The sequence below is a fragment of the Cuculus canorus genome, chromosome 9, assembly GCF_017976375.1.
Source record: "Cuculus canorus isolate bCucCan1 chromosome 9, bCucCan1.pri, whole genome shotgun sequence".
Lineage (NCBI taxonomy): Eukaryota > Metazoa > Chordata > Aves > Cuculiformes > Cuculidae > Cuculus > Cuculus canorus.
The window spans coordinates 7231593-7249036 of NC_071409.1; the positions used below are offsets into that span (position 1 = coordinate 7231593).

The window sequence follows — 17444 nt, forward strand, 5'->3', positions numbered from 1 at the left end:
ATCAGCAAAGCACCAGGATTTTATTGTAGGGTTAGCTGGGAGATGGTGGCTCCGAAGCTTCAATAGCTCCTGCTGCTTTTATGCTTTCTCTTTGCTCCCCAGTTCCTGCTGCAAGGAAGAGTGTTTTGTCTCATTGTTACTGGTGGCAGCATTTCCAGCTCCTGCATCAAAAGGGGTTTGAGGAAATGATGCATAGAAACAGAGAACGCAAGCAGACTGCTAATCCCTGCAGCTGCAGGTGTGGCCCAGCAGTGCTCTGTGCTTCCACAGCAATGCCTTAAGCGTGACTGATATCCAGTGACCAACAGCTCCGGCAAAGAACTGCCTGTGCAGAAACCTCCCCAGGACAGGCAGCAGCTCTTCTGCCTTCTAGTACATCCCAGTGCAGATGCGTGAGGTCCTTTGATGATTCCTTACTGCAAGGAGGGGAGCTGGAGGAGAAACTGCCTGCCTCACACTGCCACCTCCAAAAAGCAAAGGGAGGACAAGGGGAGCAGGATACCTGTGTGGGGCCATTGGGTCTGTGCCAAGCGGTTCCTGCTCAAGCAGCTCCTGATAAAGCAGAGGGGATGCAGTGATAGTGAAGCTGAAGGTCATGGTCATGGCTCTGTACAGGCTTAGCTATTCTTTGTCTTTTGGCATAATTTTAATTATCTCAATGCAATTCTCTTAAATGAGAAACGCATTCTAGGTGGGGTTGTTTTTTTTTCTCTACAGCATTGAATGCTTTTCTCAAAATCCCATTCCTCTGCTCTCATTTAATATTTGAATTTAACATCTTTTGACTTTAACTGCCTGGGTTCAAAATTGATTTCACGGCTTTCATTTTCTTGCTGTGAATGTGTAACACTGATTATTTTTGCGATAGTTCTAAATATTATGAGAAAAAAAAAAAAAATCTTTCTCTTGCATACCCAACTTGTTAAAAACTGTTCAATGCATTCAAACCCACAGCAGATACTTTTAAGATATCCTTGACAGACCATTTGTCTTGAAGCCTCACCTCCCATATTAATTACAGCTGATATACTGAGTAGTCAGTTACCAAAACTGAAGTGACAGGTACACCCAGTCTGATGCTTCTCAGCATGTGGGGCAACATTTTTTACACTGAGATCCAAAAAAAATCCATTTTCAAAGCTACGTGTGACTGTCATTTCACTTTTTCCCAGCTCCAGGCCCATGGCTGTGCAGCCTAGTCTGGAGTATGAATGGTGCAGATCATCCTCCCGATTCTCATTTGGGTAGTAGCCAAACTGTCCCCCATCCCTGTTCAGATCAACGTTACATTGTCAATGTAACATCTCTCCAGTGAATCAAGATATAATTACCCTGCAAGGAATGATTCCTATTAAACATTTAATACATCTCCCTCTAATTGAAATTTAAGCCTTTGGTTGTGGTTGGGTGTCACTACAGATGTGATTAAACATAAAATATGTATAATGCTTAACTCCTTTTGGAGTGTTGGGATAGCTCCCATTAAGTAACAAACATAAATAATTTCTTTTGCAGTCTAAAAAGTTTTTAAAGTAGCTCAATTGGAGGCTGGTGCAGGACAATCTCCTTCCTCAGACGCTCCCTCAGATGAAAGGGAATCTTTCACCAGCTTCGCCCACAGCAGCAGTGGAAGGGGGAGGGATGAGTGCCTCCTCGAGTTCAGCTTCATCCTCCACCTTCCTGCTCTTTGTCTCCCATTCTCTCACAAACACACTGCCCTAGACCTCCCCCTCCGCTACCTCTCTCTCTTCTGGCTCCACCTGCCTCACATTATTCCTCTTTTGGGTCGTAGCTGCTCAGCCTGCTCTTAGTTCTGCACAAGACATCTATTTGCTGTGAAGGTATAATGGAGAAAAAAGTAGATTTTCCTCTTAGGCAGGGAGTCAAAGTAGTCCTAAATCAAACACTCCCATAACTTTTTTGTCTATTATCTTGCTCATAGCCTAAAGAATCAGTCCTTGTTGAAGTTTCATCCACAAAGACAAACACATATGTAATTCTACATGTTATCAAGAATCATAGAACAGTTTGGGTTGGAAGGGGCCTTAAAGACCATACAGTTCCAACTGCCCTGCCACAGGCAGGGACACCTCCCACTGGATCAGGCTTTAGACAAAGTCTTGAAGAAGTATGAGCAGCTGTTTTCCCTGTCCATCCTAATTTCTTTTCTTCAAGCAGCACAATTAACATCATTGCAGCATTTCTTCTGCCACCTTTGCCTGGTCCCCTGAACATCCGTGCTTAAGCCACCGAGGCTTTGTCCATCCTACGGTAAAAATAAAACCTATGAAAGGCAGCAGTGGGAAAGTGCAACTCATCTTCCCGCTGTTCCATTGGGTCCCGGTCCTTGGTCACCAGAGAGACTAGATCAGTGTCTGCTCCTCCTCCTTCCCTTGTGAGGAAGCAGTAAACTGAATGAGTAAAACAAGTGATGAAACTTTGTTGTGTGATTATTTTAAAATTATCCTAGTATTTTAAATGTAGCAAATCCAGAGAATCACTTTCAAAAGTAAATGAAAAATAAACTCAGCTGTAAGAGTACACTGTAAACTAATTTACTGAAGAAAACCTCAGCTCTGAGAACAGCTGATCATGTTCTTGTGGTTGCCTTGTACAAAAGGAGTCTCAGAATAGAGCTTCTTGGCAGAAAAAAATTGTGTAGATCTCATGCAATCCTAAGAGTTTGAAATGTAGTGACTACATAGAAAGAGCCCTTTCTTACAGTGCCTGCCCTGTGGTACGCAACGTCCATCAGGCATGAGAGTTTAAAACACTGCTCAGCTCTGTATTTCTCTGCCTTCTGTATTTCTCTCATTCTCTCCCCTCAAAGGCTGGGACAACCCATGGTTTAATGCTTTGTTTTGTGTCTTTGCTGTGGCCCTGGTTCAAATCTAATGTTTGCTAATTGCTTTCATGTGACTATGTTGAAAGAGCTCTAGCACAGCAGGGGAGGAAGAGCCATCTGGAATGAGGACCTAGCTACACTCAAGCCTGAGCATCTCTAATACCAGCAATAAGGTAACAGCCAGAATATGGTCTAGAGTTTCAAACCCCCAGAGGAGGCTGCGGAGCCAGTGGCTTAAAACAAATAAAACTCTGCAACCCTTAGACTTACACATGAAACTAATTTTGTGTGCAACATATTGACAAAACAATCCAGGAATCTCCTTACCTCTTCTTTGTAGACCCCAGCTTGGCTTCAGACCAGCCCAGTGTCAGCTTTCTCTCGGTACAAACCACACTTTTGCAAACTACTTATTCCCAAAGATGCCCAACAGATTTAGTTGCTCAATTCTTGCAGACATTAACTAGAAAACAGTCTGTCTCCAGATCAGTTTGATGGCTTCTGAAGTACCCACTCATAAACACAAATCACAATAAATGAAAAATTAGTCCAGTGAGACCAACAAACCACGGGACAAAATGGTTCGATGCTCAGACTTACCTCCTCCGTACTGTGGTTTCCTGCTGTTGGCACCGATGACCGGTTCCTCCCACGTACACAAGCAAGCAGGTAACTTATCTACCACTACATATGCAGTATAAAGTAGGTTAAAATCTGGGCCAGAAATCATTCCTTTCTACTGGCTTTGAACAGGGCAGTGTCTGAAGAGCAGAGCTGGGCGTTTCAAGGGGAGGAAGAGGAAGGTGACCGGCTCCCTGCGATTGATGCACGGTGATAGCTTGGACTATTACCAATTCACAGGCATGGACTTCCATTGCTGCTGCCACTGGAGCAGGGCCCCTTCCCAACCCACAGAGTGCCCATCCCAACTGCTCCCCTTCTTCCCCCACCAGGAAAGAGAACTGTGTGGGTTTCAACACTTAGCAAAGGTTTATTCTGAAAAAAACCAGGTCTGCTGATAGTGAGACACAGCAGCGAGCGCTGGCAGCACCAGCACAGGCGGCATCCAGATAATGGCATTCTACCTCGCAGATAGAGATGGGGTGAATGTAGAGGCTACCCTTGGGCTTTTGTCTGTGGGACCAGGCTACAATTTAAGTTGAGCTTCACCAGTTGTGAACCTGGGGTGTGATGGGAAGAGACAGAGGGAAAGGAGACAGTAGGGTGGAATGCAGAAACACACTGGAAAAACCCTTCTAGCAAGACACAACATTGGCCTCTGACCTGAACAAACACTTGTGAAGGCCTTGAGGGAATCACCAAGGCTTCTCCAGGGAAAATGAGTCACAGCTTAACAGAATTGTGGGGACTGCATGCATAGAAGAGAAGGACTTAACATACACAACGACCAGGGATCCCCGAAATCAGGGCTTTTCTATGGGCAAAGGAATGAAGATGAAGGAGTGTGGTAATGCTGTGGTTAAAGGGAACTCAGGAGCTGGCAGAACTGCTTCCCCCTCATCCCACCATGAGGCAGAAACCAAAACAAACATCTCACTAGAAGCACATGGTTTCCCAACAGGCCCCAAGCAAAATGTATGACTACCAACTTCAAAGGAAGAGCAGAGCTTCCTTGGCCTCAAGCAGAATGACTACATCAAGCCCCGGTTTCCCAAGGTAGTTTCCCAAGGTAGCTTCAATCCACGGCCACGGAGAGACTCTGAAGCCACCTTCTGCAGATGGTCCTAAGTGTCTCTATCAACAACGGCAGCACTACAGACAGACAAGATGCAGGAGGCATCATGAACTCCACCAGTCTGTGAAGCGCTGATACAGGAATGAAGAAACAAACAGACTTTCAAAGAGAAAATTTTATGGACGCTTTTATACACATACACAAATATTTTAATACAATGGTAACTGAAATGTTATCCATATTCTTAGTACTGTCATAATTAACTAAAAAGATATTTTTTAAATTTTGTAAAAATGACATATTTTACACATCTTCTATTTACAATTGCAATATACTTAAATGTTATAAAACATCCACTCTGACCTTTAAAATATATGTATACTAGGACTTAGTATTAGATATATTATAATTTATAGCAAACTTAGGGTTTGCTGTGTACCTATCTGTTCAATGGGAATTTCATAATCAGCCTGGCTTAATAAAGGCTGCTCAAACCCAAAAATGGACAACAACAACAAGGAAAAAAAAAGAGAGGGAATGTGCAAATATTGGGGTAGGTAACAAAAGAAAAAATATCAAGCTTGCAGTTTTAAAAAATAACACTGTGAAGACTTCCAATAAATTAAAATGATAACCTACAAACCCTTTTCCTGGCATTGTCCGTGACCAAATGAATTTTCAATACTATTAATGTAAAAGGGACAAACCTCTCAAGTAACTACCCCACCCCCATTCCCCAGGTCTTCCCAAGGTCGTGTGTTCTGCACGACACAGTCAAGCGTCAGGGTTTGCTGGGGTGGTTGCTGCTGGCATGGATGAGCTGGCTCTATTGATGACTCGTGAATAAGTGCGCTCCATTCCTTGCTGCTTTGCTGAGTCCTCCTTGTAAGCAATCTTTTCATAGAGAAAAAAAAAAGAAAACAAACCAAATAAGCAGCAGTGAGAAAGATCTGAATAGTTTGGTGTCTGATGCATTCTTTGTCTAACTACAGATTTCACATTTTTCGCTTCTTACACAATGATGCTAAGGATCTGATAGAGGAAAAGGACCTTTATCTGGGGACCCAGAGTGGCCAGAGGCTGCAGCAAGAGGGAGAACATCCTCTGAGTTGTGGGGGATAGATGGGGCTGCAGTCACCGGCTTGTGCCATGCTGTGCTCCATGGGATTCCCTGAAATGTGTTTCTTTAATAATTCTGATACAAATACAACTAAGAAGTCACCTACATCTTATCAACTCAGCAGACCCCTGCACTAGCACCTACGGACTGTGGTTCGGACTGGCCCCAGCTCGCTCAGTCATTCGGAGCGCGCAGCATCCCCACTGAGCTTCATACACGCGGCAGCTGCAAAAACACAGCCATTAGGAGGTTTGGAGCAACTGCCCGGCTGAGGCTGTGGGCAGAGCTGCGCTCTCAGGCAGGAGCAGCCGGAAGAGCTTGCTTTGCCCTGTCCTACGTATAGGATTCAGAAAGAAGGAAGACTGTTTTTCTGAAGTTCTTTCTAGCCTTGCTAATAGCTATTCTTCCTACTTGCTTTTATAAAGCCAGGCTGAAAAACTGCCTTCTTCCATGGGGCACTATATTAGAGCATCCACAGCAAAGACATGGGCCATCCCTACGGACCTTGCAGATGTCAGCGGTGGAAAAGAAACCTCTCCCCTTCTCACAGCATTGCTCCTCAGCTATCCCCGGTCAGGACCGCAGGTCAATCACCCAAAATTTATTAGGCACATATGAGCACGCTGCCTCCACGTACGGCTTTAGTGTCTGAGCCAGCAACTTGGTGGGGAGCTGCTTCCATGCCACGGGCTGGAGGAAAAGCACTGGGACTGAGGGACCCCCTGGCAGTGACCAGCTAAGCCAGGGAAGCTGCAAGGAGAGCAGAGCAGCACGGTGGAGCACAGGTAGGCTGTGGCACACGCTGTCTGCCCATACTGCTGACTTCACCCAGCTGTAACTCAAATCCAATGCTCTCCCCAGAGTCATCAGAAGGGCAGAGCTTGGGGCAGCTGCTGCTGCACTGGGCTGGACCAGTCCTTCTGAACCATGTGCATCTGGGCTTGCACATTGTCCGGGAGGCTTGGCTTAACCGGTACTTTTCTGTGCCATTTGTCCCTAGCCCTTCTATCTGCCACTTTTGCTACGACCGGCACACGATTTTATGTTAGGAAGTTCTTATTGAGCTGCCCCACTGACTTCCCCAAGTTCATAGCTGGGGTCCTAAAGAACATGCGCCTTAACACTGCTCCTGGATAACATCACAAGTATTCTTTGTCTTTTTAACTCCCTGAGCAAGGGAGTCATTAGATGAAACTAAACAAACACACCAAGTAGAAAAAACAGCAAGTGAGGAAAGTACATGGCATTAAAATAAAAAATAAATGTAAGAAAAATGAACATACCACTTTTGGCTATAGTATTGAGGGAAATGTTAGACAGGGAAGAAGAGAAGCTGTATAAGCAAGGACCATGACAGAGCTGTCAGAAAAGAAAACAAAAAAAAAACGAAGAGAAAAACATGGTGATGAAAGAGTCATTGTCAGTGGGTGAACAAAACAAAACCCTCTTGAATACGACAATGGGAAAGATGGCAAATCTTACTGGTGTAAAGCACATAGCACAGTTATAAGAGAGCCTCAAGCTTTCCAGCTGAGATAAATATTTCAGCCATGTTTTACAGCATATGATTTCTCTCAGGCTGTGCTCAGAAGTAGAGAGCTCAGGCATTCATTGCAAGAAGAGCAAAGTATTCCCCCAAAGCCACCCTGCCTGGAAAACTGGACTGTCACTTATAGCCTGTCCCACAGGGCTGCAAATGGGAGGCTGGTTTTCAGTGTAGACTTTCAAAATCAGATGATTTTGGTTAAACAGGCAATGATTTTGACTCTTGCTGGATGAACTCTTAACTTCAAATAATAACAATTATGTACAAGTAATTTTGTGTTCTTCAGTCCTTTCATTTACATGAAGAAAATTCAGACCTCACTGATACAAATACAGGTGTGAGTATTTAAGAGAACTCACCAAACGTTTAATGAAGGCTGAAACTCATGGGCTGCTCATTTAAGTTTGCCATATATTTTCTAGTCTTGCGGGGAACAGCAGTTCATACAAGACATGGTGCTGCCTACGTACATTGACTAGGTGGTCAAAACCACTTCCACAGGAGAGGCATGAACATTGAGTAACAAATGATACTCTTAATACTTACATACTTAATACAACAAGCAGCGATAAATGTTAGTTATGATAAAATTACTGGACTGCTTGAGGTTCACAAATCTTCATACACCTAAACACGAAGGAAGCACAACTCGCAGAACAGCAACCACCACTGAGCTCGACCCCAACCAGGCATACATCAGGCCTTCAAAGCAATTACACAGCTTTATAGTCTGTGAAAAACTAGCTCAATTCCACAGTGATTCCACAGTGATTCCAATGGGCCAAAAAACCTGGTAAACCCTTATCCTCCTCATATGTGAAGATGAATAGTACAGCATGGGCTACTGAGGTGTTAATTAAATGCTTCTGTGAGAGTCCATCACTGATCCACAATGGCTAAACAAGGTAACTGTACACAAACAGTGCTTACGTGTGCTACAGGCATCTGGAAATGCCGTGCAACTGCTAGAGAAAAAGTATTTCTCAGATGTAATCTAAGGTGGCCTACATAGAAGCATGCAGTGAAATAATTAAGGATGATTAAATTTATTATTCTGCACTTTATTACGCAGAATCACTCAATATTTAAATTGAATCAGAAAACTTAGTAAAAAATGTCTGCAAAATACATGGCACGTATTTTGACGGTGTACTTTATATATATAAAAAGAAGAAAACAAAAAGAGAAATAACTCTTGCTCTGAAAGCTGAATATGAACAGAAACTGTAAAAATACCTCCTCCCATTATAAGCTATGTCTTAAAAGCAATTTACTGTTTTAATTAAATACATCACAGTTGTAGGAAGAGGCAAGCATAGCACAAACGAGTAATTTAAATTATTATCTTTCTGCACCTCTAGACCTCTTTTTGCATTTAGCCTCATAACTGCTCAACTTTTCAATATGTAGTGAGACAGGGGGAAGACAAATCTTTGTTGATTAATCAGATTCATTACACATAATACAGCTGGTTTTAAAATAAGGGGTGGGGAGAAAAGGAGTAAAGAGTAATGTTTCTAAGTGACTGCTGCACTGTCAGGTTTTACTTGTAGTGTTTTGCTCTACAGCTTCATTTGTCACTAGAAGACGCAACTAGCCACCCTCGTTCAGCCCAAGCAGCAACAAAATAAATGATCTAACCTGTTCATTCATAACCACAGAGAGCTCATTGAGCATATCCTTATAGTGAGACTTCATCTCTCCCTGATATTCAAATTGGTCCTCCTTAATAAGGCGTTCGTTGACATCGAGAGCATGTCCACATGCTTCTGCAAATTGCCTACAAGCACAAAAACAGAAAGAACAACCATACCGCCTCTGTAGTAATGAAAAATCCCTATCTACCTATACATATATACACACACACTACTGTTCCATTTCTCCCCCTTGCAAATTACACCTCATGAGAAATGAATTTCAGAACTCATCCTCAGATCAAGAGGACTGTAGGCTACTAGGATAGCCCATAATTTCAGTAAATGTTTTCTGGGGAATGACTGGTAAAATAAGGTAAAATGCAGATGTAAATTAGTCTGGTTGAATGCAGCCCTATCTCATGTCACACCTACTCATGCTACTCACAGTATGTAGAGGGTGGAACGTCTAAACCTCATGTTTACCTGAAGATTTCCTTCAGAAGCTTAACTTGATTATCAGGATATCTCTTAGCATTTGTCTCCTCAAGAAAAGCTCGAGCATAGGCCATTGGTCCAGCATTTACCTGGGGAAAAAAATACACAGCTTAGGTGCAGAGAACAAGCAGTGCATTGCAATTTTCTCTTGTGTTTCAAGGCCTGGGGGCTGCCCTCAGGCAACCACAGGATCACAGAATCATCTGTTTGGAAAAGATCTTTGAGATCATCGAATCCAATCGTACCTGTCCACTACTAAACCATATCCCTGAGCATTAATCTACCCATCCTTTAAACACCTCCAGGGAGGACTCCACCACCACCTCCCTGGGCACAGGATATGACCAAAAGTAGAAAACATACAAAACATATCTGGAATGATGAAAATCAGAATAAAAATTTCTACAGATACATTGAAACATAAAAGATGGAAAAAGGCAAATTATCGTTACCTTGACACTGACGCTTCCTTGGAGTTTGAGCTGCAGTCGGATCATGTCCACTTCTTCCATTGTGCAAAGCTGATTGAGCTCTGAGACCTTCTTGGACATCTCATCAATTGCTACTTCGATAGGGTTCAGCTCTGTGCTGGTTTGGCTTATGACTTGGATACGCTTCTTCACATAAGGAAACAAGTGACTGGCTGCTCGAAAGCCAGAAACGTATCAACAAGAGAGTATTTAAGAAAGAAAAACAATTTAAGTCAAAATATTAACTTTTGACTTTGTCAATCTGTTTATCTATGTATACACATGAAGTTTTAATAACCAAATAAGCAAAAGTGGCACAGGAGGTCTAAATTGAATCTGATGTACCTGGCATTAGAAGAGCATTTCCTTTTGGTTTCACCACTGACTGCTACTGAGCTACATCACATCCACAAAAGCTCTCTACTCAGATTATAGAATCCACAAATTTCTTCTGAGTTAAAGCACCAAATGGTGAGACACTGCAACATTTTGGCCAGGGAAGTTGTGGCTGCCCCCTCCTTGGAAGTGCTTAAGGCCAGGTTGGATGGGGCCTTGAGCAGCCTGATCCAGTGGGAAGTATCCCTGCCCACGGCAAGTGGTTGGAATTGGACGATCTTTAAGGTCCCTTCTAACTCAAACCATTCTATGATTCTATGAAATGATAAGTCCATACCAAACTTCAAACAGCTCAAAACATCCCATCAAATAAATTTCAAGTTAGAGGCAGGAGCCTCTAGATTAGTTGAACTGGAGATCACTCACCCACAGATGAACTATAATTAAAACATCATCCTTAAAGAAATAAGGAAGTTACTTAGCGTTCAACTTAAACACTGCTATCACAGCTGACGGAGGAATTACTGTTAAAACCCTTTCCTTCCAGCTTTTTCACGGATCTCAGGGAATCAGGTAAAGCTACTGCTACAGCAGATTAAGTCTGACCTAAGCTAACACCTTTTCCTGACTGTTCTACATGCTTTGGAAAGCCTTCCACACTCTGTGTACGCCCTCCTCTGGTGAGCATCCGCTGCCAGTCAGCTCAGACCTAAACGAGCTCTTGCTTACAGGGTGGCTGTCTCCTTGGAAAGCAGCAAACCCAGGACTTTGAGAGCTGGAAGCACAAGTCACAACCAGGTATGGCAGAGAGCCAGGGATCCACAGACCACAGCCAGACTGCACTTGTCCTCTGTGCAACCGCAGGCAGCAGGCTCTGGAGCAGAGATGCTAAGCAGCTACTGTTCCAGCCACCCAATACCTGTGTGCAAGCACAATTAACTTTCACTGCTCTTCCAGTCATACCGGTAAACCTTGCTTTCTTCTCAAACTAAAAGCATTTCTTTTTACACAGGAATCAAATGAAAATATATGATTTAATTGAAGGAGAGGGGGGCAAAAAAGGAAAAGTAAAAAAAAAGATAGATGTTTCCTTTAGAGAAAAGCACTGAGATGAGGCAGGTGCAAAAGGAAAAGCAGGGAAGAAGAAAAGGTCATCAAATTCCCACCTGATGCTGAAGACAGAGTCAGACTGAGAGCGGTGGGAGTGGATGACAGCATGTAATATCCCAGGGAAAATATTCTGCTGGAAGAACAACCCTCTCTGGTTTTGCCAAACATACCATAACACTGCACTTTCAAGTCAGTGAAACTACTTTCTTCAATACAGATCTCAAAACATCTGCTGCTGCTAAACACTACAAAACCCCACATTCAAGCTACTGCTCCTTTCCTCTTGCAAACAAAGCTGTGTCCCATAACAAGATGCCCTCAGACACCAGTGCCTCATTCCTGTGTTGCCAGAACAAAACTTTCAGGTGACTACACCTGTACCCTCTTCACTCTGCCCTTTGGAGGAAGCAGATGCAATGAAGTTGGTGGGGAACTGGATTTTCTGTTGCTCAGGAGCCTTTGCACACATCAGCCTCTCTGCTCATGGTTGCCCATCATGCCTCCATCTCAGACAGCTCCTCACGCTCCCAGCCAAACTGAGACAGGTCTATTTTCACACTAGTAGTTTCACAAAGGATGTCTCTTTAAAAAGAGATTTCAATCATGATAAGGAACCAAATATTTTCTGTTTAATACGACTCAGTAAGAACAGGCATATCTAGTGCTCCTGACATCACCATCTTGAAACACCGATTGTGCCCAATGAGATGAAATCTTACCTCTCACTAAAAAAAAATATATATATAATAAAATTATTATTAATATATAATATAATATTAATATATTAATATATATTATATACAATAATATAATATTAATATATTAATATATTATATAATATATTAATAATAGTAATATAATGTTATATTAATATATATTAATATAATAATAATTATTATTAATATATATATAAAATATATAGTACATCTTATCTCCATTTTGAACAAAACATTCTATCTGCTAAGTTCTACTCTTCTTAGCAGAATAGGTACCCTACTTTGCTTTGTCTTCCACTTGTTTATTATTAAAAGAACAATGGTTCTGAGTGCTAAGCTGCCTCCAGGAGAACCACTCCCAAGTTACATCATTGCAAGGATAGTTCGGATGTCAACAATAAGGAAAAATAAGACAGCTGATGCCTCCACAAATGAAAATAACTTTCCCTAGGACAGTCACAGCAGGACTGCAGGAAAGCATATACTTTGTCAATGGACACACTGAAAAGATTACTCATTCTGCACAACACGCTGTGCCCACTGACAGCAGAAAACCTGGCACATGAAATGCACTGCTGGGTTTAACTGGCAAAGGTGGAACAGGAGGGGGAAGTAGTCTGACCAAACATACTTGTCAGGATTGTGCGCCTCTTGCACTGCTCTTCTACACCACCGTGTTTTTTTCCTGAGAGTGTGAATGGTGTTTCAAACACAAAACGGTTGATATTGTGATGCATTTCAAAGTCGGTCTTTCGATCTTCAGCTTCTTTCTCTTCAAAGAAAGGTGTGACGTACGTCACCTGGATATATGCGTATTTTGGATCCAGATCTTTGGGGTTGACCTGTGTAACAGTGGCAAACATAATAAAATACGTGTGATGAGCTTCCAAGACATCCATTGTATTTCTGATACTTTTATCTATCATGACAATACTGATTAAAACTGAGACCTCCAAAATTGTAATATTCCGATCACAGATTATTATGAAGTTATTTAACCAAGAGGCCCTTAAGAACAGTCAAATTTTTCAATATGGCCATTGGCAAAGGTGGATGAAAGCTGATTAAGAGAGAAAACAACCTGCTTCTGCATTGCAGAAAACATCTGCATGCTCTCTGCAGGAATATGCTGGAATATGCTCTTTTCCCACTGACTGCAATGCCCTGCTATAGCATTGTTGTTTCCATACAGCATCTGTCACACTATAGGGCGAGGGTCCTTTTTTTGATTGTAAAACTAGGTCACAGTGGTTTGCACACATGTTCAGTTCGCAATCATTCAAAACAGCTCTCAAAACAAGAACGCTGCCATCAGTTCTGCCCCTTCTGCAAAACTCAAGACATCTGTCATACCTTGTTGGAATCCTGGATGATCTTCACGTTATCTATTCCAAACTTGTCTGCATAAAGTTTCATCAGCCTCTGAGAGATCTCAGACAAGCCAGTTAATTTGGGCTCTTTATAGATATACTCTTTGCCCTCCTCTTCTTCAAAAAAACCCTGTTTGGCACGAAATGGAAGGATACAGTGAACACAACAGGCAGGGCAAAGCCTGAACAAGGTGCTTACATCAGGAATCTCCATACCCACCAATATGCCATTTCCAGTACCTCAGTTAAAAGCTTACCTCTCTCCATTCATAGCAGACACCTACCTAGCACTTTATAGTGGTCTGGTATCTCTGGTTAAGCAGGAAATAGCTCATAAACATTTATTCATGTAAGAGATCTAGCAGCTTAAAGAATTAAAGTGTTTTCTTGAGAATGCTGGTGTGTGTATGACAAAAAAAAACCCCATAATGAACTAAAAACCGGACATAAAAATTTATTTAAATTTTATTCATTTGGTTCATTAACTATTTTGGAAGTACTAACAGAACATGAGTGTAACAGCTGTTTGCTGGATGCCAGGCCCAGCTGGGGGGCACACAGGATGCACATCCCATCTGGGAGCCACGTGTCCAGGCAAAGGCTGGGCACTATGCAGGGCACTGGTACCTGCAGCGATGTGCAGGGCACTCCTGCCCACAGCGATGCGCTGGGCCATGGCGCGGGGAGCACCTGTGAACTCGTCTGCATCTGTTCAGAGCAACTGTAGAAGAATTCTGGTGGCATCTTGAAAGGCCATGTGCAATTGCAGCATTTTCAGAGACAATCAGTAAATTATTTAGAATCACTGAATGGCTTAGTTTGGAAGGGATCTTAAAGCCAATCCAGTTCCAATCCCCCTGCTGTGGGCAGGGACACCTCCCACTAGATCAGGCTGCTCAAAGCCCCATCCAACCTGGCCTTGAACACCTCCACGGATGGGGCAGCCACAGCCCCCCTGGGCAACCTGGGTCAGTGCCTCACCACCCTCATCAAGAAGAATTTCTTCCTCTAAATGCTCCCCTTTCCAATATAAAGCCATTCCTCCTTGTACTATCACTATATGCCTTTGTAGAAAGTCCTTCCCCAGGTTTTCTGTAACCCCTTCAGGTACTGGAAGATGCTCTTATGGTCTCCTCGGAGCCTTCTCTTCTCCAGACTGAACAACTCCAACTCTCTCAGCCTGTCCTCAGAGCAGAGGTGCTCCAGCCCTTTGATCACCTTTGTAGCCTCCTCCGGACCAGTTTAAACAGTTCCGTATCCTTCTTATGTTGGAGATTCCAGAACTGGACACAGTTCTCCAGTGGGGTCATTTACATTTGAAAAGAAAAACAAGAAAGCCACAGAGACTGTGTTCCTTTGCAAAAAACCCCTCAATCTTGTTAAGGTCATTTACTTAATACACTGGATGGAATGGGCAGAGCTGTAATAAAAGGCTCCACTGATGAGCTATATAAGAAAGTGTCAGGCTTCAGAAAAAATGCCAACCTCAGAAAATTACCACAGCATTGCATCACATGCAGGTGGGGCTGCAACATGATGAACATGTACTTAACACTCTAGGAGAAGTTCTCTCAGCTGAGCAGAACACAGCAGGTGCCCCATTAACAAAGTCTGGATTTATCCCAGTGCCATCAGCAGCACCAGCCCTCCTCCTAGGATTTCATATGTGGCTGATGAAATCTGGCAGTGTTATAACCACTGCAGCTGCACCCAAAACCTCCTCCTTTCACCTCAGTGCAAAGTGACCCAGAGGAAAATACCTGAAGCTGTAGGTACAAAGAGGAAAGGCAGACAGCATTAACGATGTCACACCTAAGACCCTTTAAATTTAGCACATTGACAGCTAATTCTACAATATGCCTAAGCAAACTGCCAGCTGTTGAAGAGAGAAGCACAAATGAACGGAGTCAAGAGATACCTCCAAAATCTCCTTGGAAAATACACATGCAAAATCCAGCCTTTTCATGCTGAGGTGTATTTCAACTTTGGCCACCAAAATTATTGACTAGGCAAATCTTCACCCAAAAATATACAGAATTATAATAAATTATCTGAAAATGTCAACGGGTGTTTAAGAAAAAACCTCTAAGCTTTATTTCAATAAGGATTAACAAATATGTGCGTCTCTGGCTTCTCCTTCAGTGAGGGCAAGGGACAATAAAATTGTCTTTTAATTTGGCAAGTGCCAAGAGCACTGTGGGAATTACTGGAAACCAGTGACTAACAGCAGGAACAGCAGCTTCTCTGATGTATCTTAATCAGTCTCATGCTAACTTTCTAATATCACTCTTTTTAACAACGTTATCAACTCAACTCCATAGGAATATGAAGAGCTTCACAGGTTATTAGAGAACAAATCTAGAATCCAAAAGCTGACACCCTATAAACATTTACTGACCTGGGCAAGCAGTTGACTTGCTATGGATTTCCCTGCGATAAGATCTGCAGGATCATAATCTAGTTTCTGATCTTGTTTCCACTGAAGCAAAACTCATTTATGTGGGGAAACTTCATTAGTTTCATGCAACCATAGTCAAACTTGCTACTCAGGAATCCTTCTGTCAAAAACCATCTGTTTTCTGTTACTATTCAGTGTTTTCAACCAAAAAAAAAAAACCCTTATGTTTTCCAAACAATTCACATAGCAAACTATAGTTTAAGCTCCTGAACACTGATTCTGTCTACACTTGTACGCTGGAACATAGTGTATGTAAGTGCCAAATCTCTGTCCTGACGCTGCATGGCACACCTAGAAGGATATCTGTATTAATGCTTTTGCTTAAAAACCATTTTAGTCTTTTAGTCTTGTCTCTAACACAAGAGACATCATTTAAGCACATATCCCCGACATTACTTCAGCTGACAAGTGACAAGCAGGAGTTAATTGCGAGCTATAAATAATCATATTTGCCATATGCTATATGTCTGGCAAAGACTATTAAAAGTAAGATTAAATATTTTTCCGGAACCAAATATCCTCCAGTTTCAGGATTTTAAAATATTAAGCAGCCAAGGTTACGTTACGAATGCATATCCCCAACTTATTTTCATACTGGCTGGTTTTGCCCTGCAAGGACAGCACAGCCTTACGGATTAAAATTATTATTTGGAGCAGCTGAACATGATGGAAGGGAGATGACCTCCTGGACAGTAGCTTATTGGTTTCCACTGAGCTCTGATGTGCTGAGAGTCAAGTTGTGACCTGGTGTTGTCACCACGGGAGCACTGAAAATGCTCCCCTTCCCGTACACTCCCAGACTCTGCCTTTGAAGCTGACAGTACATGAGATTCTTCTCTGCCCTTTGCTGGAAGAAGACAGACCAGCCCCACAGCCAAGGTAAAACCTTCTGCTTTACCTGCCAAGAATTAGAATTTCGTGGATTCATCCCTGTCTGTATCAAGCGCACATCTCCTGTGATAAGCATGTCTGTTGTACTGTTTGGTAAGGAAGCTACAGCTGTTTTATCACTTTTGGAAAAGGGGGCACATCATCTGCTCTTCAGACATAAGCCTGCAGTGAGCTTAGCACTACGAAAATCTGCCCTCCAATTTCTACAGCTTCTTGCACAGACAGAACAAAACCTCAGCTCTACCTTTACGTGGTGCTGCTCTGTAAAGAAGAACTGAATGCCTTTGCTTATCAGCACATTATGAATTTTCATCCATTAACATGTTTAGCAGCTTTTTTTGTTATTGTTTTATTTCAAGAAATATTCTGACTTCTCAAAACTCATCTGTGAATAAAACCATAAGCTCTGGCTAGTGTGGCCACTTGGTGGTGCAATGAGATGTTGTCACCAAAGGCCCTTAACAGAATTTGCAGTCTAAAGCAGCAGCTGCTGTGACATCCGGCTCTCTGAGCTGGCAAATAAAGCTCTCTGGCAAAAATAACTGACTACATCCTCTCAAAGGACTGCACTCATTCAAACCATCCTTCCAGAGGGACCTGCAGCACTGCAGTAACCAAATGCTCTCTCTGGCTTTGCATGAAGAACGATAGTTTTCAGATGCAGCTGCAGATTTTCTTGTTCTGCCAAGAACTCCCCAAACTCCCCCTGCAAACAGTATTTGCAGTCTTCTTTTGTCTTTTAATTTGCTTTCTC

The 17444-nt window shown here is 42.6% G+C and overlaps 1 protein-coding gene across 11 annotated transcripts in view; it reads right to left on the reverse strand.

The window, feature by feature from the left end:
• Positions 1-4727: 4727 nt before the first annotated feature.
• The window catches only part of DOCK10 (dedicator of cytokinesis 10), a 156154-nt gene continuing 143437 nt past the window's right edge, over positions 4728-17444 (reverse strand). For all 11 annotated transcript variants that reach the window (XM_054074356.1, XM_054074354.1, XM_054074360.1 and 8 more), the window contains 6 exons: positions 13325-13471; positions 12603-12813; positions 9792-9982; positions 9328-9428; positions 8849-8987; positions 4728-5435 (listed from right to left, as the gene is read on the reverse strand). In XM_054074356.1, coding sequence (XP_053930331.1) covers positions 5316-5435; positions 8849-8987; positions 9328-9428; positions 9792-9982; positions 12603-12813; positions 13325-13471 — 909 coding nt within the window. In that variant the 3' untranslated portion in view covers positions 4728-5315. The remainder of the gene's footprint in view (positions 5436-8848; positions 8988-9327; positions 9429-9791; positions 9983-12602; positions 12814-13324; positions 13472-17444) is intronic.